Consider the following 25,799-nt stretch of genomic DNA (forward strand, 5'->3'; position numbering starts at 1 on the left):
GTTCAAAATCGCTCATAACTCTTAGACCGTTTGTCCCAGGATCAAGTGTCTTATATCGTTGGAATCCTTGGCTCGAGGCGGACAAAATGGCTATCTCCGATTTGGATGTAGGCAGGGAAACATTTCTGCTATGTCGAATTTTGTCCAAAACCTACTTTTGCGAACTAGTCCCTGGTTTTTCGCCCGATCCGAACCAAACCAGTCTAGGACAATTCTCTGGACTCTCTAGATCAATAATTATCAAAAAAAAGTTGAACTTTGGCATTTGGGTGGCTGTAACAGGGTCATTTAGAAAAGGGGCGTGGCAAAATACACTCAAAAGCCTATAAATCCTAAATAAAAACCCAGAACTTCACAAAAATTGGTGAACTTATGTGACATAACATCATTAACAAGCATGCAAAATTTCATGGAGATCGGACCATAGTTGGCGCTATAACTGTTAAAAAGCTTTAAAACCATATATTTCCTATGGTACATTGCCTATATTGGCTGTAAATGGTGTTTTCCATCTATTATGTCAGTGGTTAAATGCTTGCTAAATAAAACTTGATAACTTTTGATGCTTTTGTGCTTAAAAACCCTTAAAGGCCTTAATAGCTTGAACCCCGATAAATGCTGCTTGCAGCTTTAATTAAACATTGTATTTAGAAGGTGAGTAAAAATGATGAACAGAAAGTCTTTATTGTCCTCATATTGTGCAATACACTGAAATTTGGCCTGCCTTCTTGCTAATGACAAATATGCTACATTTGAATGACACAGTTGTTGTAGGAATTATTATTGACCATCAAATGGCGAAGTTCAGCACTGTGTCAAAAGCTTCGAAGCACCAACTCAGTTTGTTGTATCTAGTTAGAGATTTCATCAGCTCCTCCTGTGGTTGTGTAACTCCCTCTCATCTGAACATCTGAACCCTGCTAGAGTTACTGTATAGTTACACAATCCCACAGTGAAGTGTTGTGTAACGTGTGTGTGACACATGTCTGAGAAGTGCATATTGTGAACCGCACTGACTCAACACACACCTGCTCTGAACGATGGATATTAGCTCTGAAGGATATATTTTGCACATGAGAGTATTTCTGCTGTTAGTCTCCCTTCTTTATTTTCTGGATGCCATTAAAATCTAGAAATAAAATCATTACATTATTAGTGACACAAATGTATTTGCTACTGAAGTCCCATGACTCCTGAATTATAAAACAGTTTTTAAAGTATTCTAAAGTAATTATTAACATCAGCTCAAGCTTGTTAAATCAAAAAGTATTTGCACACACTATATGAGTGTCTCTAAAGAGGAGATTGGATGGGGTGGATTGGAATCCACTGCTGCTTCAATGTATATGTAATGAATGATTATAATCAAGGTATTAATCAATATTTTTACTTCTAAATATCAAATGAGTTGAATGACTTCTCTGGAGATTTTACTTTGTTATAGAAGTTACCAGTGTGATTCCTGAAATGTTCTTTTCATGTATTCTCTAATGTCTGTATTTGATATCTGAATGCAATAACAGTGCTTGCTCATTATCCCGGCTTCCAGAAATGAAATCGGGACTGGTTTTGTGTTTGAGAAAGATCTTATAGGGACATATAGGGGTCATTGAAGCCAATAGTTTAAGGGACCATTTCTTTGTTAAAGCCTTACTTTCCAGTTAGACTAAAGTGTAGCTCTCCTTGAGAGAAAAAAAGTTGTTATCTTGATGTTTTGTTTCTCTCTCTCTCTCTACACTCTCTCTCTCTCTCTCTCTCTCTCTCTCTCAAAGTCAATAAAGCATGCAAAGACTTTGGATTTATTCTGGTAAACATGTTTATCGATGATGGTGTGGAGGGTGTAGATGTGGTCAAATGTTCTGTGTTTGGGCAGAAAACCAATTTGACTTTTGTCCAGAATTGTGTGGGCTTTGAGAAAAGTTTTCCAATCTTACATTAATAATCGAACAGAATATTTTCCCCAGGTTGCTATTGACACATATGCCTCTGTAGTTGTTTGGCTCATATTTGTCTCCTTGTTTAAAGATCGGTGTAATCAGGCCTTGGTTCCAGGAGTCGGGGAAATATCCTACACTCAAAACTATGTTGAATAATTTGATTATTGCGGTTTTGAATTTGTCGTTGGTGTATTTGATCATTTCGTTTAATATTCCATCAATGCCTTGTTGGGTTTTAAAGCATGTAGTCTCTCTGTAAGCTCATCTACAGTGATTGGGAAATCTAGGGGGTTCTGATTGTCTTACATTTTTTCTTTCAGGATTTCTAATTGGGTTTTTAATTCATTTCGAGCAGGATTTGTTTCAGTTGTATTGTACAGATTTTCAAAGTGTGTCCTCCATACTCTCTCTCTCTCTCTCTCTCTCTACACTCCCATTAGGCCCAAACTCGAGGTCCGTCGAGTCGATGCGTCCACTGAAAGAGCAGATCAGACAGATCGCCAACTCTCTGGACCGATGCCAGAACCAGCAGAAGGGCAGTCTTTAAATTCATCAACTGGGTTCAGAGATGATCACGGCTCTATTGTGGTCAAACTGTGAGTTCTCTCACTCAGCAGTAACATGTTTCCAGACCTCAACAGTGAGATCACAGCTATGAAAACACTCAGGAAATCATGTAATGTCACACTTAGAGCACAGCCCACAGACACCTCGCTGTAGAGAGAAATCAATCTATTATAAAAATTCTCATCAACTGGCAATGGAATTTTGCCAAATATTCCTTTCTTAAAATTAAACTGAACTAAAATAATCGTTAATGGAACCCAAAATATATTTTTTTACAGTTCCCATCCCTGATCATTATCTCCTTTGTTTCTGCAAAACTGACTGCAGTCTCATAATTACTGCAAGCGGACAGGTTATTAGCAGCTTAAGAGAATAGAGGATTTAATGAGAATGATCTAAAAGAGTAAAACTGTCCTCATTTTCTAGCCTGCACTGTGTTTCACAAACAACAGTCTATTTTAGCCCATTATGGCCCATGTCGGAAGTCACTTTTAGGAATTGAATGGCTTAGATTAGAACTATTTCACAATGACAGTATGTATGAAGCCAGAGTCAAAATTAATCTCTGAAAGTTTTGTCTGTTTTCTCACCTGAACTCTTGACAGTGTATGTGTCTGTGGTCTTGACTTCTATTTTCTCAATATTTTATTTAAAAGTACTTAAAGTTTCTATTTCACTTACAAGACTTTGTGGTAATTTTAGTCTGTTCATAAGCACACCAATATTGAGATAAGGGTTTATTGAAATAAAGTTAATAATATTCAGAGGCTACTTAGAGAGATCTAATAATAAACTAACCCAGGACCCCTCCCGCTTAAATCTAAGGGAGAGGGCGCTACATGTGTGTATGTTAAAGTATCATGAACCATGTAATACACATGTTGGCGCTGTCACACTCCTGACAATCTGAGTGTGTAAATCATGCTAGAGTTGATATTTATTGACACTATACCACAGTTAAGTGTCTTTACATGTGTGTGAAACATGTCTGAGAAGTGCATATTGTGAACCGCACTGGCTCAACACACATCTACTCTGAACACAAGGATATTCTTTTGCACACGAGAGCATTACTGTTAGTTTCACTTTCTTATTTTAGCAGTTTCCTGCATGCCGTTAAATTCTAGATATAAAATCATTACATTATTAGTGATAAAATTGTTTTGTTACTTAAAAGTTATCCACTATCCATGACTCCTGAATTATGAAAAAGTAGCATGAGCGTCTCTAAAGAAGAGATTAATCTGTCTCAGGAAGTGTTTCTACACATGGATTATAATGTGCTGTTCACTCTGAGGAACAAAGATCAGATCCAGCCTCCTTTATCAACACTACAGATGTTCTGGAAGATAGATCTGGGATGTATTTCTCAAGCACCACTGATTTAACTTCCGCCTCCCTGAACTTCTGGTTTGGGCATGAGGAGCTAGCGGCTGAGTTTTGATAAAGGCAGAGATCCGACTCAAACTCCTCCGCCAGCTCCACCTGTGAGCCTCATAAACAAAGCAGTGGGATTGGACCGCTATGTGCAAATGCTTTGTTCCCATCCCTCTTAAAGAGAGCCAGGCGGGAACGGAGCTTCTTCACTGTAAATCGATCGCATTGAGTACAATCAGACCCTCGAGAGTTAACCCAGCGTGCTTTGCTCCAAAACAGATCACACATCATCAGGTGTAGTGAAGCATTTCCATGACGTGATGCACTTTTTAACCCAACCAGCCATCTGTGTGACACTTTACAGACAAACAGCTTTCTGAAGACAAAAGAGCTGATGATGTTTTACAGCCTATCAGGGCACCTGTGTTATGAGCCGGAGTTATTTGTCATTTACTCATTGATTCCATTCTGTCCTGTGTAGTGTTTGCGTAGGTGCATGTGCTTGTTTGTGTTGCAGGTGGGCGGTATCTGGTGATAATTAGTTGGACGCTGCGATTGGTTCTCCTCCACACCTGATCCAGATATAAGGACCACCCCAAACACTCAAGATGGCCGACTATTGTGCCATTGTTGATTGTTACCACTTTGCTATTGTTTGTATCATCGTCTATGCTAGTGTGTCGTATCTGAGAGTTTGTGAGTGTTTATTTGAGATTGTGCTGTGAGTGTTTATTTGGAGATTGTGACTGTGATTTTGAACCTCTGTTTATCCTTGTTAACTGACCCACGCCTGTTTGACTATGATTTTGGATTATGTTTTGCTTTGTTTGCTACAGACTTTACATTAATCTCCTGTAGATATTTGTATATATGTTTTTGCCAAATTAAGGGAGGTAGGGGGTTTGACGCCATTTTGTTTTGTATATCTTTTCACATTGTTTTTGGTTTAGGGAGGTAGGTAAGTTTAAATTGTATTTTGTTTTCTTTTGTTTTAGGAATTGTAGAGGTTATCCAAAAGATTGTTTTTGTTTGTTATTTTGGCCTTGTCTGCCCCTGATGCTTAAACCCTTTTAGAAATAAACACTTGTTATTTTTGATATCTCTCTGGTGGTGAGACTCATTCCTTTTCCTGTTACGGCTGACCCCTAGTGGTCGTAACACCTGTGATGTCATCTGACTGCTGTAGCCAATCAGAAATCGAATTTCGTCTTCCTTTCACTGCTCGCCTAACAGACATTTCTTGCTGGATGAAGGACCTTCAACTAAACCTTGCTGAGACAGAACTGCTCATGGTGTCGGCCAACCCAACACTTCATCACAACTTCTCCACTCAGCTATGGATGATCAGTTGAACTTCACAGACCACAGTGCTAGAACTGCAGATTAGCCTTATACAACATTAGGAGGATCAGGCCCTTCTTATCAGAGCTTCACAACTCCTTGCCCAAGCTCTTGTTCTCTCCAGACTGGACTATTGTAATGCTCTCTCCTTCCAGCATCACTGTCAAACCTCTGCAATGGATCCAGATGCTGCAGCAGGAGTGTGTTTATCGAGCCGAAGAGACACACGTCACTCCTCTCCTCATAAACCTGCACTGGTTTCCAACAGCCGCTCACATCAGATTCAAGGCCCTGATGTTTTCCTACAGAACAACCACTGGCTCTGCTCCTCTACACCTAAACTCACTACTCCAGACCGATGAGTCTCCAGAAGCTTGTGTTCTGCAAGTGAACGGTGTTTTGTGTTGTATCATCTCAAAGAGACACAGAATCACTTTCACAGACCTTCACCTGGACTGTTCCTGCTGGAGGAACGACCTGCCGAACTCAACCTGAGCTGATGAGGCTTTAGCCATCTTCAAGAAACGGCTGAAAACACATATATTTCATCAACACTCGACCCATTAATACTCACACTTACTATTCTATATTACGAGACATTACAAGCTCATGAAGGGGAACAAACATCTCAGGAAAGGAGACTTATTAAACACAACTGCAGAGGTTTTATTAAGAAAATTATAGCAATCATTCAAAATGAAAAAAGATGCTAAAAACAGGAATGAACAGACAAGATCCAAGAATCCTCAAATCAGCTCCATCACACAGAACAGAGATTATACAGTCTGAGTCTGTCCATTACTGTATTAATATTATATTTAAAGCAGTTTACATATGAAGCGCAAGAGAATGACTTTCAACACTGTAGGCAAATATATCCTTAAAATCCATATCAATGAAAATAAATCTGGCTTTTTACATGTAAAACAAAACATTTTAATCTAAACTTGATTATGTCACTATAAGTGCTCAGAGTTTTTTCTCTGTTTTCTGAGAAGAAGAAAATAAAACAATGAACAATCCTCTGTAAGTTTTTGCTATTGTAAATATTGCTGCAGATTGGCTCTAAACTCATCATTTTTTTATTCTAATATTGTCGGCATCTCTATTTCCTCTGGGTGCTTCGAGTCCTTCCTCCCTGCAAAATAAAAGCATTGACTGACCTCTCGTATGTGTTTTTATCATGATTGCAGATTGTTCCAGATCAGATGAGTGTGAATCATCAGATTGTGTGCGGCTCAAAACTCACCAGCTCTTCTTGCACAGATGATCTGAAGAAGAATCACAGTAGGAGCAGCAAAACTGCGATCTCAACAATACTCACAATCACTGCAGGAAACATGAGAGGAAGAAGAGAAACTGTACATGACTGAAGTCAAGGGTATTCAACTATCAACAGTTATTGATGAAGCATTTACAGACTGACTGATGTTTAATGTTTAATGTTATAAAGCTGTCAGTATAAATGAACGTGTCGTACCTCTGTATAATGATCCAGCAGTCACACTGACTTCAGTTTCTGATGCTGTATTAGCTGGATCTGTGGATCACGTCTGTTAGTTCAGTTCAACACATAATGCCACATATACACAACATCATCATCACATAATACTGGAGCTTCACATCACAGAAATGATAAATATGTGCACGAGTCTGTCATCTATTATCTTCTTACTTCACTCTTGAGCTGTCAGGAGGAGAATGACTATCGCCAATGACCAAAAATAAATCTATTTATTATTTATTTAACATCATATGTTCATATCGATCATGACATGCAGTTTGTGTTCCATCATCACAGTTTACAGTGGCAGTAGTTGAGAAGAGACTGTACTGTATTACTGTATAACTGTATTACTGTGTTACTGTATAATTTATTCCTGGTTTATATGAGAGTGAAACACAGTTGAGCTTCTGCAAATAAACCTTCAGCTTGAATGAAGGACATAAGCCTTATAATTTCTAAACCCAACCTCCTACATGGGTCATACTAGGCTTTAATTCTGTAATGTTGTCGCAGACGCTGAGGGATCCATTTGCAGCTTTTATTAGAATGGTCAACAGGCAGGGTATATCAACAGCAAACAGATCAATGGAGAGAACACAGAGCAGAACGAGGTCACAGGCAGAAGTCAGGGCAGGCAGCAAAAGGCAAAGTCCAATAAGCAATCCGGGTCAAGGCAGGCAGAGAACAAACAGAAGTCGGGGTACACAGTCCTAGGTCAGTAATCAGATCAGCAAACACAGAGCTAAACGCTTGGAATTGAAAGCCGGGGCAATGCAATACTTCGCAGAGAACTGAAGAATGAAAGAGGTTTATATGGGTGTGTGTGAATGAGCTGCAGGTGTATGAGTCACAGGTGAATGAGATGATGAGTGCTGATGAGTCCCGGCAGTGAGTATGGGAAATGTAGTTTGTGAGGAAGTGATCATAGTCTATTGTGGAGCGCCCTCTGGTGGCTCTCGAGGGCACTCCAGCTGGTGATCGTTACATGGCCCCCCCCCCAAAGAGCGGCTTCCAGACGCTCCAAAACTGTCCAGGTGGGAGGTGGCGCGGAGGCAGATCCGGGGGCGGGATGGAGGGCCAGGTCGTGGAGCAGAAGAGGACCTGGAGACTGCGGCAGGATGGAAGGCCAGGGCGGAGCGGACTGTGCAGGCGACCAGGGCGGAGCAGGCTGAGCAGGCGACCAGGGAGGAGACGACCCTTCAGGAGGCCAGGGAGGAGACGACCGTTCAGGCGGCCATGGCACAGGAACAGACACATGCTCAGGAACAGACACATGTTCAGAGACAGACACATGCTCAGAAACAGACACATGCTCAGAAACAGAAACAGGCACATGCTCAGAAACCGACAATGGCTCAGGAACAGAAACCGACACTGTGGCAGTGGCCATCTCTGCTAAGGGCTCAGGTTCAGGCGTTTCGGCGGCCATCTCTGCTGAGGGCTCAGGTTCAGGCGTGTCGGCGGCCATCTTGTCCGGAGACACTGGCTCGGCGGCGGCAGGACTGACGTGAAGCTCTGGCTCGGCAGCGACCATCTTGTCTGGACACTCTGGGCTGGACAGGACCAGAATCTTGTGAAACTCTGGGCTGGACGGGACCAGCATCTTGTGAAACTCTGGGCTGGACGGGACCAGCATCTTGTGAAACTCTGGGCTGGACGGGACCAGCGGTGAAGAGGGCTTTGGCTTTGGCTCAGCGGGCATGACGCTCACAGACTCCTGCTTGGCGGCCATGACGCTTTCAGTCTCAGGCTCGGCGGGCATGACGCTTTCAGTCTCAGGCACGACTGGACTGGCGTGAAGTGCGGGCTCGGCTGGACTGGAGTGAATTGCGGGTTCGGCTGGACTGGCGTGAAGTGCGGGCTCGGCTGGACTGGCGTGAAGTGCGGGCTCGGCTGGACTGGCGTGAAGTGCGGGCTCGGCTGGACTGGCGTGAAGTGCCGGTTCTAGTTGGGCAGACGTGACGCAAACCTTCTCTGGGTCGGCAGACATGACTTGAACAGTCTCTGGGTCCGTAACAGGGCAGGACAAGGATTCATAAACAGTTATCACTGACACCTCCAAAGGTTCTGCAGCAGACGCCGCCACCTCTGGTGGTTCTACAGTGCATCAAGCATCAAGAATCAGGTAAGGTTCACTAACAGGACAGGTACAGTGCTCCTCTACAGTTCCTTTGACTGTGAAATGACAGGCTGAGAGGACATTACTGGGCGCTACCACCATACACAAGGCTGAAGCGAGTACCGCCACTTTGAGAGGTTCTGCAGCATCTGCCGCCACCTCTGGAGAAACTGCAGCGGGTGCCATCGCCTGGGGCAGTTCCGAGGTGGTGTATGCAGCCAAAACGCAACATAAAGCGATCCTCATCGTGGGAAGCGCTTCTGATAGGGTAATTAGTGCAGGAACAGGAGGATTAAAGTGAGCAGGTTTGGGGATACCAGCTGTGCGTGCAGACACCAGCGGTGCATCCCTCACACTGAAAACCAGACTGGGAAATCGGAGCACTGACCTTGAATATCTGGGTGTGGCAGAGAGGACGTGAGAGGACTCCGGCTGGTCAGCGGTGACATGAGCAGACTTGTGAAGACTAACCATGATTTGGTTTAACTCGTGACGATCCACTGGGTCTTGGCTTGACTCGTGACGATCAACAGGGACGTGATGGGTCTCTGGATAATCTGCTGAGACGTGATGGGGCTCTGGACGATCTGCTGAGACGTGACAGAGCTCTGGACGATCTGCTAAGATGTGACGGAGCTCTGGACGATCTGCTAAGATGTGACGGAGCTCTGGACGGTCAACAGGGACGTGACGGGTCTCTGGATGATCTGCTGAGACGTGACGGGGCTCTGGACGATCTGCTGAGACGTGACGGGGCTCTGGATGATCTGCTGAGACGTGATGGAGCTCTGGACGGTCAACAGGGACATGACGGGGCTCTGGACGATCTGCTGATATGTGACGAGGCTCTGGACGATCTGCTGGGACGTGACGGGGCTCTGAAATATCTGCTGAGAAGTGACAGGGCTCTGGAAGATCTGTTAAGACGTGACAAGACTCTGGTGCGGCTGCCATTATAGGCACGGAAGTAATGGTGCATTCCTCTGCGACCCCCACGGTGAATGCTGAACAGTCAACAAGGCATAGTCCATAAACTGACTGAGAGATGAACGGGGACCCTCATGGATTAAACGTGATCTGAGCGGCTGATTAATACCCTCACAAAAGAAATCTATGAGCACACAGTCCGGCATATCAGAACAGGAGGCGAGATCTAAATACTCTTGGATATAATCCTCGAGCGATCGAGAGCCCTGCTCAAGGGTTAATAACATTAGTGCATTGTCCAAACCTGGCCGATATTCACAGGGAAAGCTGCTGGATCCTTGTAGTGGCGAAGTATTCTGTAATGATGTCGCAGACGCTGAGGGATCCATTTGCAGCTTTTATTAGAATGGTCAACAGGCAGGGTAAATCACGTTCCCTCTGTCTTTATACCGGGACTGGAGACCAAGTTCACACTGAGACGCCGGTTTTATTCATGAAGAGTTCCAAAGAAGGAACTATAACCACCGAAGATTGCATGTCTGGTGCCTTCTCTGCGAACACCGCGAATGCCGAAGCGGCTGACCTGAGGTCTGAGCTTCGCTACACAGAGGCCCTCCTGGATGATGTTCTCCGGCGACAGTCTTTACTCCTCTCACGGGTGGATTTATTACATCCAGCTTCTAAACCCGGCGCCACGGATGATGCCGCCAAGGTCCCCGCCAGTGTCGCTACTCTGACCGATCCACTGATCACCTGGACAACAGTCGGGGCGAAAGACGGCCGACGGGGTTCTATTCCCTTTTTCTCTCCGGATGATGACAAGAGCTTCCTCACTCTTTCAAATTTTTATGCACCGGACATTTCAAGGGGCTGGCCTGGAGGTCGAGCTTGGGGCTATGAACTTCCCGTTATACTCTACGGAGAAACAGCCACCCACTGTATCTGCAGCCGCCAGGCAAAACTTCCATCCACAAGTCGAGAAAGCGGTCCACCTCTCCCATGCTTACAGATGTGAAAAGCGCCATCGCTGCCTCTCTTACTCTGAAGTTAGTGGCGACATCGGCTGTGCTCCACCGGTGTTTCCACCTGCAACAGATGCTAGGCCAGGCTCCTCCGCGTTGAGTGATGACGTCATACATTCGGGGTCCTTTTCTCGACTCTCTGACCTTGCGACAACTGCTGGCGCTGAGCCAGCAACGCCCCCTGGCTCTCGGGAGTCTCAGTCTTCTGCCACACATATAATTCACCAGAATCTCTCTACCTATATGTATAACGGCACCTCATTACCACAAGTCCTTCTGCTTGGTAACTCTTGGTGAATCAAGGGAATTCAACTTCCAGCTTGTATCCCCTATTGTTTGTCTAATGGTAATGTGGCAGTTTGCTCTCTTAAGCGCAACACAATACCAATTATGGCACAAAATAGACTACGCCACCCCGGAAAATGGGCCGGGGACCCGTTTGTACATCAAGTGCAAAGCACACAGATACGCGGTGACTGGGTCAGATAACAGACAACAAGGAAACGTTTCAAATTGTTTATTAAATACAGATAAGAAAAGTACCAAAATACACAATACAAACACACATTAGAATAAATACGCCAACTATAACACTTATCCGTTTCAGAATTGGGGATTCAGTTCGTCCACCCAGTAAACACTGCAACTAGTGCTCTCACCACACAGCACCCAATCACCCCCTGTGAACACAGCAAGCGATAAGCACACCACCACACCAGAGGACGTGGGCGTTGAACTGGCACCCCAACTCTGGGTAAAAGAAAAGAGTACAAATTGAGACATAAGCAACCATACACACACACACACACACACACACGCACTTTCCACGTAATAGTCTTTTGGTTGAACCCTTATCACATGTGGACGGATGGAATCAGTTGTTTACAAAGAAGATAAAAGCAACCACTCACTGGCCAACGCTCATTAATAGCTTTCCAACACTGCGTCGCCTGATGATTACAGCATTTTAAAAATATAACATTCTCAGGATTTAGAAATACATGTAAGACATTCAAAAACAGACAATAACAATTTGACAAACGTAAATACTTTAAATGACAATGTTTCTGCTAAAAGAGCAAGTAGAAATGACAACCCAGTTATTCGCCGCTGTACTCCAGCCCAGAGATCAGCACTGAATTTGCTAGGTTTGGAAAGCGTCACTACGGCCGAAAATGCGCTATTGTTCCGGCCGTCTCAAGACAGATGAGGGATAAGAGAAAATGTTAGTCAGATGATCACAGCAAATGCGCTGTTCCAGTAATAGTCACTGAGAAATGGTCGAGGAGTTTCCGGCAAGGGGAGACACAATCCAATCGGTCGTCACTAAGCCCAGCTACCCCCACCAAGCCTGCTGCAGCACCTTCCTCGTATCACTATCAAAAATACAACGCACAACGTTTGTAAATTTGAGTTTATGATCTCATTAACCGGACATTCAAATAGGTATGACTTACCGCTTGTTGGTGACTCGCACCACCCAGTGTACTCCGTAGAGTGCAAATTACCGGCTCGCCATGACGGGCGTTAAGCGACGCGTCTGATACTCCGCAGTCGCACTGTAAATTAAATGGGTCTTAACTTATCCTTCCCAACGCACATTAAAAATTAAGCAGCTACCAGTAATTCTTACCTCCCAATCCTAAACACTGCGCGCCCAAATGACGTCACGTCCAGAACCCAGAATGACGCGCTCCCTTAGACGCCATTCTCATCCCTTTTATATCCGCCAAGCATACTGAACCCGCCCCTAATCCCTATCATGGTGGATCGCATCACCACAGTAATATTGGTGATTTCATCAAGCTTTTGCCTAAACATTTTTACTCACATACATCTGTTAAAATAGTCATTGTACATACCGGGATTAATGAGATAATGGACAGGCAATCAGCCAGACTGCATTCAGACCTTGAGGAACTATGTTTTCAAATTGAATCCTTGGGAAAGCGCTGCATTCTATCTGGTCCTTTCCCCCTCTCCTTCTATGGGCTCTGAATATTTTAGTCGTCTCTATGGACTGCATCAATGGCTATGCCACTTCTGTTTGGCTGCTGGCTTTAATTTTATTCCTAATTTTGACTCCTTTTGGACTAGGCATGACCTTTTTAATGCTGACAGATCTCACCTAAATGGGGGGGGGGGGGCAAGCTGCTCACCTCCAACTTATTGAACTATATAGCCTTTGGTATTGACTGACATAATGTTCAGCCTGACCCTCCTTCAGTCTGCCCTCACTCTACCCAGCATAGTAATTATGAGGGTCTTGCTAAACTGTCCTCCTGCATAGATCTATACATGACCCCGGCATACCTGCATACTCCTATCATTTCCTTACAGGCTCCTATCACTGTGCAAATTAGTTCCACAACAGCAAAGTGGAATAGACCTAAATGCACCCTGGCTCGCAGACTTAACCCATCTAATCTACTTTCTATTCCTAAGAAACCACCTGTCCCTGTGGAAAAAAAAACAAAAAAAAAAACTTTTTCTTACAGTAAAACTTGCTCTGCTAAATATCAGGTCACTCATAAAAAAATATTTTTTAATTAACAATCTTATCTCCACATATAAACTTGACTTTTTACTTTTAACTGAAACCTGGCTTGACTCAGTAAACTATAATACTACCTTAATTGAATCTTCTCCCCCCGATTACAACTTTATGAGTGTCAACCGTGAAAATAGACGTGGGGGAGGAATAGCTAAATAATTTAAAGCTTCTTTTCAATGTCAACAGTCATCCTATGGTGACTATGCTTCTTTTGAATATCTTTGTGCTGTTCTTAAAAGTTGTCCAAAAATCCTACTGCTAACTGTATATAGACCTCCTATTTTACCAGTTGCAGTCTTCCTTGAAGATTTTTGTGAATTGCTCTCTGAAATCTGTGTTCACTTTGACAGTATTGTTAAATCAGGTGATTTTAACATCCATGTAGATAATCCTGAAAACCCTCATGCAAGAGATTTTCTGGCACTGATCGATGCCTTCAATCTGACACAACACATACAGGGCCCCACTCACTTTCAGGGCCATACACTCGATCTTGTCATCACAAAGGGTGTAACTGCCTCTACATCTGTTGTGGATTTAGCTTTATCTGATCACTGTTGTATCTTTATTAAAGTCTGCTTGTCCCCCTATCGTCAGAATAACTCCATTATGATCAAAAAGAGAGCTATAATTGACAAAACTTGTGTTCGTTTTGAGCAAGCACTCTTTGAGTCTAAAAGCCCATTCCCAAAGACTGCTGATAATTTGCTGAAAGATTTTAACTTAAGAATGAGAAATATAATGGATGACATTGCTCCTTTAAAACTGAAAAAATCCACTGGCAAACAGAAAGCTCCATGGATGAATGACCCGTCAGTTAAACTGCAAAAGAAAGAATGTAGGAGAACATAAAGGAAATGGCGTAAATCCAAACTTAATTCAGACTATTTGATCCATAAAGGGACACTTTACGAATACAATTCTGTAATTTGTAGAGCAAGACAATCTTATTTCTCCACTATCATCAACAGTAAAGCAAATAACACCCGTGCGCTATTCTCCACTATTAAGAAGTTAACAAATCCCTCCCCTCATCTGGCTCCTGAACTACGCTCAGTTGACAAGTGCAATGAATTTGTTTATTTTTTTAAGAGCAAAGTAGAAAACATAAGACATTTTATTATATACCTCGCATGGCATCTCTCACTCTGAATCACCAACTAGTTTGAGAAAGGAGTTCAGCACTTTTTCAAATTTCAGTCCTGTTGACCTTGACACTCTTGAAAAGACTGTACAAAGTCTAAGTTCCTCTATATCTGAGTTTGACATTTTACCCACTAGTTTTTTTAAATTTGTGTTTCATCTAATAGCAACTGATGTGCTTTTAATAATTAATACTTCTCTACTGAGCAGCGTATTTCCCAAGTCTCTTAAAACAGCCGTTGTAAAGCCTTTGCTTAAAGGGCATATTGCAGGTTAGAAGACCCAATGAGTCAATGTATAGAAAAATAATGTAGGAACTAGATTTTCTTTAAAAAAAAAAAACTTCTAAATGCGCCACAGTGGCTTCTGGAGTCGTTTTTGTGAGAAAATTTTACTTCCGCATCTGAAAATGGGTGTGGCGGGCATGACGTAGGGAGAGCGGTCGATTCAATCAACAGTATAAGAAATAATGGATCGCAAGACGTTTCGGACGCTGAGGAAATTGTTCATACTCATATGATGGAGCACAGCTATACAATTATGAGCCTGCTAGGCAGCCAAGAAAGCAGGGACAGGTCAGGAATAATGTTAGACAGAACAACGGTCAGAGGAGACAAATTGAGTTGTGGTGTGAGGAGATAGTGAAGAACAGGGCAGGTGTCTTGGTGAGAGACCAGAGTTAGCTTATAGATACGTTTCCTTGAAATTTCCTTGAATCATTTTTTTTTTTTTATTAAAACTAACATCATAAATATGATTTTTTTTTTTTTTTACTTTGAGCAATGATGGAGCTATAGGCTACTTGAATCTTCTTAGAAGCAAATAAAAGAAAACAGCTCCTTGGACAAAATGAAATGTAATATCGGTAGTATAAACGTCTCGGGTTACGTCTGTAACCCTCGTTCCCTGAGAACAGAAACGTTTAACTCTCTCTTTTCCAGCACTTTAGACACAGTTGCTCCGTTGCGCTTAAAGAAGATTAAAGAAAATAGTCCAACGCCGTGGTACAACGAGCACACTCGGGCCCTTAAAAGAGCAGCCAGAAAAATGGAGCGCAACTGGAAGAAAACAAAACTAGAGGTATTTCCCATTTCATGGAAAGAGAGCTCAATTACTTACAGAGAGGCTTTAAAAGCTGATAGATCTGCTTATTTTTCAACCCTATTAGAAGAAAATAAACATAATCCTAGGTATTTATTTGAAACGGTGGCTAAACTAACGAAAAATAAAGCTTCAAGCACCGAAGTTTCCAAGCAACACAGCAGTAATGACTTTATGAACTTCTTCACTTATAAGATTGATAATATCAGGGACAAAATTATAACTATGCAACCGTCTACTACAGTATCACATCAGGCAGTGCATTGTAGTCTCCCTGAGGAAAAATTTGATTCATTCGTTGCTATAGGAGAGAAAGAATTTACTAAACTCATTAAATCATCTAAATCTACAACATGTATGTTAGACCCTATACCGACTAAGCTACTGAAAGAAATACTTCCAGAGGTCATAGATCCTCTTCTTAATATCATTAATTCATCTTTGTCTCTAGGATACGTACCAAACAACTTTAAGCTGGCTATGATTAAACCGCTTGTTAAAAAAACGCAACTTGATCCTACAGAATTAGTCAATTACAGGCCGATCTCGAATCTACCTTTTCTGTCAAAGATATTAGAAAAGGCAGTATCCTCACAACTGTGTTCCTTTCTTGAAAGAAATGATATCTGCGAGGATTTCCAGTCAGGATTTAGACCGTACCATAGTACCGAAACAGCTCTCGTCACAAATGATTTGCTCTTATCATCCGATCGTGGTTGTATCTCTCTATTAGTGTTACTCGATCTTAGTGCTGCATTTGACACCATTGACCACAACGTTCTTTTAAATAGATTAGAACATTATGTTGGCATTACGGGAAATGCACTAGCATGGTTTAAATCATACTTATCTGACCGTTATCAGTTTGTAGCAGTAAATGATGAGATGTCTCATCGATCACAAGTTCAGTATGGCGTACCACAAGGCTCAGTACTAGGACCGTTGCTGTTCACTCTGTACATGCTACCCTTAGGAGATATCATTAGGAAACATGGCATTAGCTTTCACTGTTATGCCGATGATACTCAGCTCTATATTTCTTCAAAACCTAACGAAACTTATCAATTCACAAAATTAACGGAATGCATAGCGGATATAAAAAATTGGATGACTTGTAATTTCCTACTTCTAAATTCTGAAAAAACAGAGTTTCTAATTATTGGACAAAAAACTTCCTCACGTAATAATCTAGAATACTGTCTAACACTTGATGGCTGCTCTGTTAAGTCTTCGTCGTCGGTTAGGAACCTGGGTGTGCTCTTTGATACCAATCTTTCATTTGAAAGTCACGTGTCTAGTATCTGTAAAACTGCATTTTTCCATCTTAAAAATATATCTAAATTACGCCATATGCTCTCATTGACAAATGCGGAACAATTAGTTCATGCGTTCATGACCTCAAGGCTAGATTATTGTAATGCTCTACTGGGTGGTTGCCCTGCACGCTTAATAAACAAACTACAGCTGGTTCAAAACGCAGCAGCTCGAGTTCTTACCAGAACCAGGAAGTATGACCATATTAGCCCGGTTCTGTCAAAACTGCATTGGCTCCCTATTAAACATCGCATCAATTTTAAAATATTGCTGATCACTTACAAAGCACTAAATGGTTTAGCTCCGCAGTACTTGAGCGAGCTCTTAACGCATTATAGTCACGTCACGTCTATTGCGATCTCAAAATTCCAATATCAATATCAAAATCGACTGCTGGCGGTAGATCCTTTTCCTATTTAGCACCAAAACTCTGGAACAGTCTTCCTACCATTGTCCGGGAAGCAGACACACTCTGTCAGTTCAAAGTCAGATTAAAGACACATCTCTTTGACCTAGCTTTCACATAATATATTATAGACTTCTATAATTTAATGTTAGGCTGCATATATTAGGTCAGCCGGAACCGGGAACACTTCCCAAAAATCCTGATGTACTCGTTACATCATGAGAAGAATGGCATCTACGCTAATTTTAGTGTCTGTGTTTATCCCGAGGTTTTCCTGCAGCCTGCCGGATCCAGGCCGTATCCAGATCTGACGAAGGACCTTCGCCTGGACCGATGACAACGCAGTGCTGAAGTGCCAACTAGTCTCTCCCTATGGAGGATCCCACTACCACTCTACAGATAAGGCGTTGTCGGGAAAAGTCGTTTCGCGTTCCTACCCCAAAGCAACAAAATAAAATAAAATTCTTTATCAAAAGTTATAAGGAAAGACAAGTACTTTGTTTAGGCTTGGCTTGTAGGGAATTCCAAACCTGCGTATATTCAAACGCACATAACTATAGAACCCATTCTAAATGCTCATGTGAACGCCATCAGCGTTTCTCACATCTTCGCGTTTAAAGTCTGTGTAGAGAGAATGGTGTCGTCTTAGCGGCCCCTAATTTAATAACAAATGATCATTGCGACGGAAGCAAATCAATCAAAACTAACTTTAGATGGAAATAACTTAACTCTGCTGTAAAGCCGAAACAATCTCTGTTACCTTAAATTATACGCATATCTCTGTGAAGCTGCTTTGGAACAATCTACGTTGTTAAAAGCGCTATATAAATGAAGATGACTTGACTTGACTTGACTCTGGGCTGACCAGTGTGTGAACCACCCCACTGAATCTTGGTGGACGATACTCGAACTGAATTCTGTACCCCTTTTCCACTGTGCACAGGACCCACTGAGATATATTTTGAAGACCCTTCCAGGTGTCTAGATAATCTACTAGCGGGATCAGTCTCTCGGGACTGACCTCGGGTGTTGTAATTGAAATATCGGTGGCCTGAAGCATTCGTTTGGCAGGAACTAACCGACATAATTTTATTGAAGGCCTCGTGAGAGGGAACGCAACCGACAGAGCCGCATTGTTTTCGGGCGGACACTGCGATTTGCGTTCGCTGAAAACCGATGTGTCCCGAAGCGCACGTAGCGGCGGGGAGCACAAATCGATTTCCTGAGGGCTCCGTGAAGGAGCTTGATGTTGTTGCTCTATCACGGGGGGGACCACCCTCAGAGGCCTGCGCAACGCGTCAGGACCTCTTTGCCGAAGCCTTCCTCGCCTGAATGACAGTCCTCAGATCTGTCCTAGGCCTTCGGCTGAGAGTGTTGCCCTCAGACCCAGACCTTCCTCGGGGGGGCACGAGAAGCAACACTCTCCTTCTTCTGCTTCTTCTGCTGGAACGACGGCGGGGAATGAGATGCTTTAGAGCGGCCGATTGTCGTTTCAGACAGTGTTGACTGCGTCGCCGAAAAGGCCAGAAGACGAAATCGGGGCATCGAGGAGGAAAGCCCTGTCCTTCTCCCCGATGCCCGACAGATTTAACCATAGGTGTCTCTCCGTGGCTACCAGTGCTGCCATAGAGCGGCCAATGGCACGGGCCTTCTCTTTGGTAGCACGGAGAGACAAATCGACCGCTCAACGCATTTCTCGAATATCATCGAACGAAGCCTCCCCGCCGTCGTCCACCTCTTTTAGGAGGTCGGCCTGGTACGCCTGCAAAAGCCCCATAGTGTGCAGGCATGCACCAGCCCGACCTGCCGCCATATATGCCTTCCCAACAAGCGCCGAAGTGGTACGGCAGGGCTTGGAGGGAAGCGCCGGAGCTCTCAGGGACGATGCAGCATCGGGCGAGAGATGAGATGCAAAATTCTCTTCAACCCGGGGCATCGTCCCATAGCCCTTCTCTTTCGACCCCACAATACTGGAATATATATGTACATTGGGGCTGGAGAGACGAGAAGAGAAGGGCTTATTCCACGATCTCGACACCTCGGTGTGGAGATCGGGAAAAAACGGGAGAGACCGGCGTGAAGGTTGTGGCCGGGCTTGCAGGAAGCGCTCATCAAGCATACTTTTTTTCGTCGCTTCCTGCTTATCTGGGGGCCATTCTATATTTAATTTACCCACAGCCCGGGTTACAACCTCCAGCAACTCCTCAAAGGCAGGAGAATGTGATGATGGTGGTGCTTCACTTTCTCCTGCCTCGATGTTCAAACTATCTGACCCCTCAGAGCCAGACAATTCGAACATCGGGACCTCCTCGCGGGCGGAAGAAGCCGCTGGGCGGGCTTCCACCTCGCGAGCAGGACCGCGGGAACTGGCCGATGAATGTTGGGAAAGGGCCGCGGCCGTCTCAACATTATCAGCCAGATCCTTTTGCGATCCCCATGAATGCAAGCGCCGCGCTGCCTCGACAGACGCGGGACTTGATCCATGGGGAGCGCGTGCCTGGCCTGATTCATCGAACAGACCGAGGCGGGAGCGGAGCGTTCTCAGGGGCATTAGATCACAGTTTGTACAGACAGCGCCCTCGAGCGCTGCCCGTGCATGCTCCACTCTGAGACAAACAACACAGAGCGCGTGTGTGTCACCCTCGCTCAAATAGCGCGGGCAAGGGGACGCACACTGTCTGAAATGCTTCTCTTTCTCCATCAAAATACCTTTACCGAACAAACAACACCAAATAAGACACACAGTCACATATAACGCTTGCTGAAGAACAGAAAGATAGCGCTGTTATGTTCCGGTGTCCTTTTTATAGCTTCCGCTTCACCGTCACATGCGACATCACGGGTGACGTCATCACGTAACACCAATCAAGATTGGACTAGTTCCATACAGGCTTCAAACGCGTCACGCTGAAGGCGTTCCCTAATGTGTCGATTCTCGAAGCAGCGTGAGTTCCGTCGAAAGGGAACAAAGGTTTATTTTAGTTCAGATTAACATTTGAGGGCAGCAATTGTATTCATAATGTCAAAATAATGTAATGTAATATGTAAATTGAAAGCATTTTATCCTACTATTCCCGCCAAACGTCCATGGTTGCAGACAGTAGTGTTACTACAGTAAATCCATGGTGAATGTTGCTGATCTGTGGACACTGGATAGTTCATTCATTGCACAGTTTATTCCTGGTTTCCACGTCAGCGCTGTTTGATTCGTTAATAACGGAGAAATGTGAATATTTCTCACTAGATCTCGCAGCGATGTTATTACTTCAGTGGCGAATTCAAATGCTTTATTTACTGGATCTCGCAGTAACAGTGTTGCTTGATCAGGCTCGCGCTGCACTGGTCCAAACTGATAAACGGTCCACACAAACACAATAACGAGTAGCTCAGTTTTCGTTTTCGTCTCTTCACCTGCACAAACCGCGCCCAGGCACGAAAGATAGCACCGTCTCTTTTCTTGTTAGGAAACCGGTGGACTCGATGTCCTGACTGGCTGGAGTTTTTGCAAGCTCCACAAACACAATAATTTACCATGACGATGATAAATTGAAATACAAAAACTACTGAAAACACACTGACTCACGACCGCTCTTACTGAATACCAACCTACTCTGCACTGAGCTGCGGCAGAGCTGCAGAGCATAGCACTCATCTCCCTCATAAAAAAAGCGCTCACTTTATCTACTAAATTGGTGTCCTTATATCGTTTTAAAACATTTTAAATCCTGCATTATCTTTTCATATGATATTTTCATTCACGGCTATATATTCATTTTGATTTTTTTTTTTTTACCTGCAATATGCCCTTTAAAAAGAACAACCTGGATGGGTCTGTCCTTAACAACTACAGACCCATATCAAATCTACCTTTCATCGGCAAAATAATTGAAAAAATTGTTTTCAATCAAATATCTGCTTTTCTGACCTCAACTTACTGTCTTGATCTATACCAGTCAGGTTTTAGAGAATACCATAGCACTGAAACAGCCTTGGTTAAAGTAGTCAATGACGCTGGAAAAACCACTGTTCTTATGCTGTTGGACCTCAGTGCGGCGTTCGACACTGTTGACCACAGCATACTAGTAGAAAGACTTGAATGCTGTGTGGGTCTCTCTGGCGCAGTCATCTGCTGGCTAAAGTCTTATTTAGAGGACAGGAGTTTCTATGTGTCTTTTGGTCATCATGCCTCAGCTCCTATGTCCCTAACAGTGTTGGGGAGTAACGGAATACATGTACCGGCGTTACGTATTTAGAATACAAATTATGAGTAACTGTATTCCGTTACAGTTACAGTTTAAATAGTTGGTATTTAGAATACAGTTACATTGTTGAAATCAATGGATTACATGACGATACTTCTCTGTTTCACGAGTTTATTCACTCTCTAAATAAATTAAGGCAACTCCATGCATTTCCCAGAAGCCTCAATATGAAAACGGAAAAATGCGCGGTTTGCGTGATCAGTCACAATGGAGTCGGAAGAGGAGCAGCGGGAGCTAGAGGTAGAGATGGAGCCGGAACAACAGAGCAGGGCAAGAATGCGTTTCTATCTTGGAAATTCAAACAGAATTTCACATTAAAGAAAGAGAAGGGAGAACGAAATATAACTGTGCAGTGCAACCTCTGCTTGCCAGCAACCAACCTCCTTTCAGCGTCGTCCAAAGACTCCACCTCCAATCTGAAGAAGAATCTTAAAGTTTTTTTTTTTTTTTTTTTTTAATACGTGCAGTCAGAACTTGAAATAAATTGTCAGAACTTGAAATAAATTCTCAAAAAATGCATTAATACCAATAGGAGTCCAGACATTAGAAAAATCGGTCTACATGCGTTTTATATATATTATGAGAGAAATAAACATGCGTGACACAAAAAAATCTTTAACTTTTAGGTGGCAAAAAAAATAAATAAAATAGGCCTACAGGCTATATTTTGTGTAATTCTGTGAATTACACTGCGCAAACCAAAAGTACTACTCACCGTATGAAGAAGGGTTGGCTCTCCACAGAACATAAAATATTTATTTTATTTTATTTTATTTTTCGTATTCACATTTATGAGGAAAGAAAAAACATTGTTATGGAAGAGACAGTTCTCTGTTACGGACGCGAGCGCTCTGAAAGCGCCACTAAAAGACTGCTTTAAAACTTTCACAGAGACCTCAAACAGAAAGCACAAAACCTTTCTTTAAAGTGAATTTCGTTTTGTATTAATTGTATCTTAATTTTAATCAATGTTTCAACAACCAAATTGCCTGGATTTAATAAGAAGTAAATAGCAGACAATAGCCTAGATAATCAGGAGGCGCCAGCACGTGAACTGGAGCTGGTCTCATAAATTAACGCCCGTTTCACACATACTCTGTTTGCAGTGTGTATGCGGTGCGTATTATTATTTATTTTTTTTTTTTTCATACCCATGTTAACAGGTTAGATCTTTCACACTGCGGTCCGTGTATCCGTCCCAGTTGCGGTGCGTTTACAGCAGTGCAGAGATCGTTTCCGCACCGAGTCTATTTCTGCTGTGCCGCAAACGCTGAATTAAAGTGACAGCGCATGTTTCGTGGTCAAAATGAACACAGATTGACCTGCAAATGTAGTAATTTCACCATAAATGCATTTAATTACATAAAATGTAGTAATACCATCATAAATGTAGGCTAGTTAATTAAATACTGCTTTTTTTCAGTCATCTTTTTACTTTAAGACCGGGGTAAAGCAAGGAAAACTAGGCCTACAGTTTACTTTAACAAGGCCAAATAATGAACAACACTCGTCTGATTCGTGGATGTTGAAAAAACAAGTTATTTGTGGCATGCAAGATTTATTGTATTCAAATTTAAATGCAAAAGAAAAGGCATGAGAGTCGGCTGTTCCCTTACGAGAACGTTCTCTCGTACTGCGTTGCAAACGCTGTGGGAAAACTCCTTTTCTCGAGAATATTGAAGCCTTTATTTTAAAACGCATTGCTGCAGCACAGGCGAGAGCATCAGGCTCGCACGAGCGAGCTGATAGGCTGTGCTGTGGGCAACTGCACGAACCAATGGCGGATTGGCAGAGGAGCGCGAACCAATCAGGGCACTTGGCACACTGCCAGTGTCAAGCGCGCGAAACTGCACGTGACCGTAGAATATAAATATAGAGAATAATCCGCCATTTGACAGATTTAATCTCCTTCAGCTCTCGACTCACCTCGTCGCTGACCTTCTCCGGATAAAGAAGCCGCTCGTCGTCGAACAGCCGTCCAGCGGAACAGCTTCGCATCCCGGCATCTGCCAGCTGAGCGTTTCCCTGTGGCATCCGACGAGTATCCTTTTTTTCTCTCTTCTAAAAGAGCAAAATCGCTGTTTTCACAGCGCGCGGCATTGTTGCAAATGCCGCTCTCTATCTGCGAATCCTGCGGGGTTCCCCTGCATGTGTCTGACAGACATACACAGTGTGCTGCCTGTCTCGGCCCTGAGCACGCCGAGTCAGCGCTCACTAAAGGCAGCTGCCTTCTCTGCGACGGGATGCCTGTTTCTACTCTCCGCTCGAGACTCGCGCTCCCTTCATCGGTGAGTGATTCCGCCCATCTTCCATCTTCGGCGCCCCGCGAGCCCCGTAGGAAGAAGCGGCGCGATCAGTGGCGTCCTGAACGCGGTGAGTTTAGCGAATGCACGCCGGGCCTTTCTCCACGTGCTTCGCCCACGCCCTCTTCTCCAGTTCTGTTCACTCAGAGCGACCAACGCCCCTCGTCTGAAGCGGCGGGACTCGTCTCTTTTGGCGGATCTGCTGAAGATATGGACGACGCAGTTTCTGTGGCGGCATCTGAGAGTGAGGATTGGTCGGGCTCCGCGGACCCCGCCCCCCTCTCAGTTAGATCCTTCTGACACTCGAGCGAACATCGACGCCGAACTCTTCCGTGTCATGTCTCGCGCTGTCAACGAGTTGGGACTCGACTGGCTTTCCCCAGCCGAGCCTGCCAGAAGCCGCCTCGACGAGTGGTACCTGCCAGGGCGCCAACAGGCCCCTCGTCAGCGCGCCGCTCCATTTCTGCCCGAGGTCCACGAGGAGCTCACTAAAAGCTGGCGCGCGCCCCTTTTCAGCGCGAACGCGCTCATCTGCTTCTTCAACGCTCTCCACTGTTGACGGCGCTGACGAAAAAGGTTATGTGTGTCTCCCCCCACTGGAGGAAGCGGTCGCTGCACACTTATGCCCTCCCACTGCAGGAAGTTGGAGGTCTGTGCACCCATCCAAGCCGTGCAGAACCACTTCGGCCATTGCCAGCCGCGCTTATGCTGCCGCCGGTCAAGCCGCCTCTGCTCTTCACGCCATGGCGACCCTTCAAGTGTTTCAGGCGAAGCTCCTCCGCTCCATGGACGAGTCAGGCCCTGACCCAGACACTTTTAAGGACCTCAGAAGTGCGACGGATTTGGCGCTACGGGCCACAAAGACCACCGCTCAAGCCCTGGGCCACAACATGGCCAGCCTGGTTGTTTTAGAGCGCCACCTGTGGCTGACTTTGACTGAAATCAGGGACGCAGACAAGACCGCCTTCCTCGATTCTCCAGTCACAGCATCTGGTCTCTTCAGCCCATCTGTCAGCGGCTTCGCAGAACGCTTCACTGAGGCTCAGAAAGCTTCCAGCGCTATGAAGCATTTTCTACCAAAACGCTCCAGTTCGGTCCAACGGCGCCCCAAGAGCACGCCGCGACCTTCACAGGTCCTCCAGCCCCGCCCAGTGGCTGAGACCAGCCAGCGCCTGAAGCATGCAAAGCGGTTCCCGTTCCCTAAGCGTCAGGGCTCGCGGCCGAAGCTCACGCTCGATCACGAGCCCAAGAAGCCGTCCTAACCGGCATAAAGAGGGGTCAGTACTAACCCTAACCCTAACCCTAACCCCGGACCAGCCCCGAAGATCGCTCGAGTGCTACTCTCAGCCCCCTCTTCAGTTCAGGCGGTTGGAGCAGTTTTAAATGCAGTACATGGGCCCGTCACCTGTCACGCACCCCTGCACACAAACGCTGTTTTAACAGCGACCCACAAAAAGCACAAATCGAGCAAAATTTCTCCCTCACATACATGTCAGTTCGAACCCCCAACTCCGGGCGTTCCAGATATGATAATGCCTCTGGCTCTGCAGGCTCTAGCTTGGCAAGCTATCCCCAGAGTTTCAGAATGGGTAATGAACATCATAAAGCGCGGTTACTCGCTTCAGTTCGCCCGCAGACCACCGCGTTTTCGCGCGGTTATACAAACCACGGTAAGGAGCACACTGAGTCATGTCCTCCGCACCGAAGTGTTAAGTCTGCTGGCCAAAGGGGCCATCGAGAAGATCCCCCCTTCTCAGAGCGAGTCAGGTTTTTACAGCTGTTACTTTCTTGTTCCAAAGAAAGACGGCGGCCTGAGACCCATTTTAGATCTCAGACATCTGAACAAGGCTCTCATGTCACGGCCGTTCAGAATGCTCACGACCAGACACATCCTGGCGCAAATTCGCCCAGGCGACTGG

The 25,799-nt window shown here is 44.4% G+C and overlaps 2 protein-coding genes across 6 annotated transcripts in view; both read right to left on the bottom strand.

Annotated features, from left to right (window-relative positions):
• LOC311089614 (uncharacterized protein) overlaps positions 1-25,799 on the bottom strand; it is a 90,207-nt gene that overhangs the window by 53,163 nt on the left and 11,245 nt on the right. Inside the window, exons 4-6 of one of the 2 annotated variants that reach the window (XM_084124420.1) lie at positions 6,703-6,762; positions 6,472-6,551; positions 4,772-6,360 (exon numbers count right to left, since the gene is read on the bottom strand). The exons of the other annotated variant lie outside the window; for it this stretch is intronic. Of the exons in view, the coding sequence (XP_083980546.1) occupies positions 6,505-6,551; positions 6,703-6,762 (107 nt within the window). The 3' untranslated portion in view covers positions 4,772-6,360; positions 6,472-6,504. Of the gene's footprint in view, positions 1-4,771; positions 6,361-6,471; positions 6,552-6,702; positions 6,763-25,799 lie in introns of those variants that run through there. 2 annotated transcript variants of the gene reach the window in all.
• LOC311089551 (uncharacterized protein) lies at positions 6,807-25,074 on the bottom strand. 4 transcript variants are annotated; one of them, XM_084124275.1, is made up of 3 exons: positions 12,431-25,074; positions 12,255-12,356; positions 6,807-11,547 (listed from the first exon to the last, which is right to left on the bottom strand). In XM_084124275.1, exon 3 carries the CDS (start codon positions 8,717-8,719, stop codon positions 7,652-7,654), a length of 1,068 nt encoding a protein of 355 aa, XP_083980401.1. In that variant the 5' UTR covers positions 8,720-11,547; positions 12,255-12,356; positions 12,431-25,074; the 3' UTR covers positions 6,807-7,651. The 4 variants fall into 4 exon arrangements, with proteins under 4 accessions (XP_083980401.1, XP_083980399.1, XP_083980400.1 ...); XM_084124273.1 differs by having other exon boundaries at positions 6,807-12,173; XM_084124274.1 differs by having other exon boundaries at positions 12,255-25,074.

Source organism: Abramis brama (genome assembly GCF_963993115.1).
Source record: "Abramis brama genome assembly, chromosome: 1".
In the NCBI taxonomy this organism is placed as follows: domain Eukaryota; kingdom Metazoa; phylum Chordata; class Actinopteri; order Cypriniformes; family Leuciscidae; genus Abramis; species Abramis brama.

Excerpts from the sequence above, each read along its gene's own strand:
- LOC311089551 (XM_084124275.1), bottom strand. The coding sequence starts at position 8,719 with ATGTCTGCCGACCCAGAGAAGGTTTGCGTCACGTCTGCCCAACTAGAA.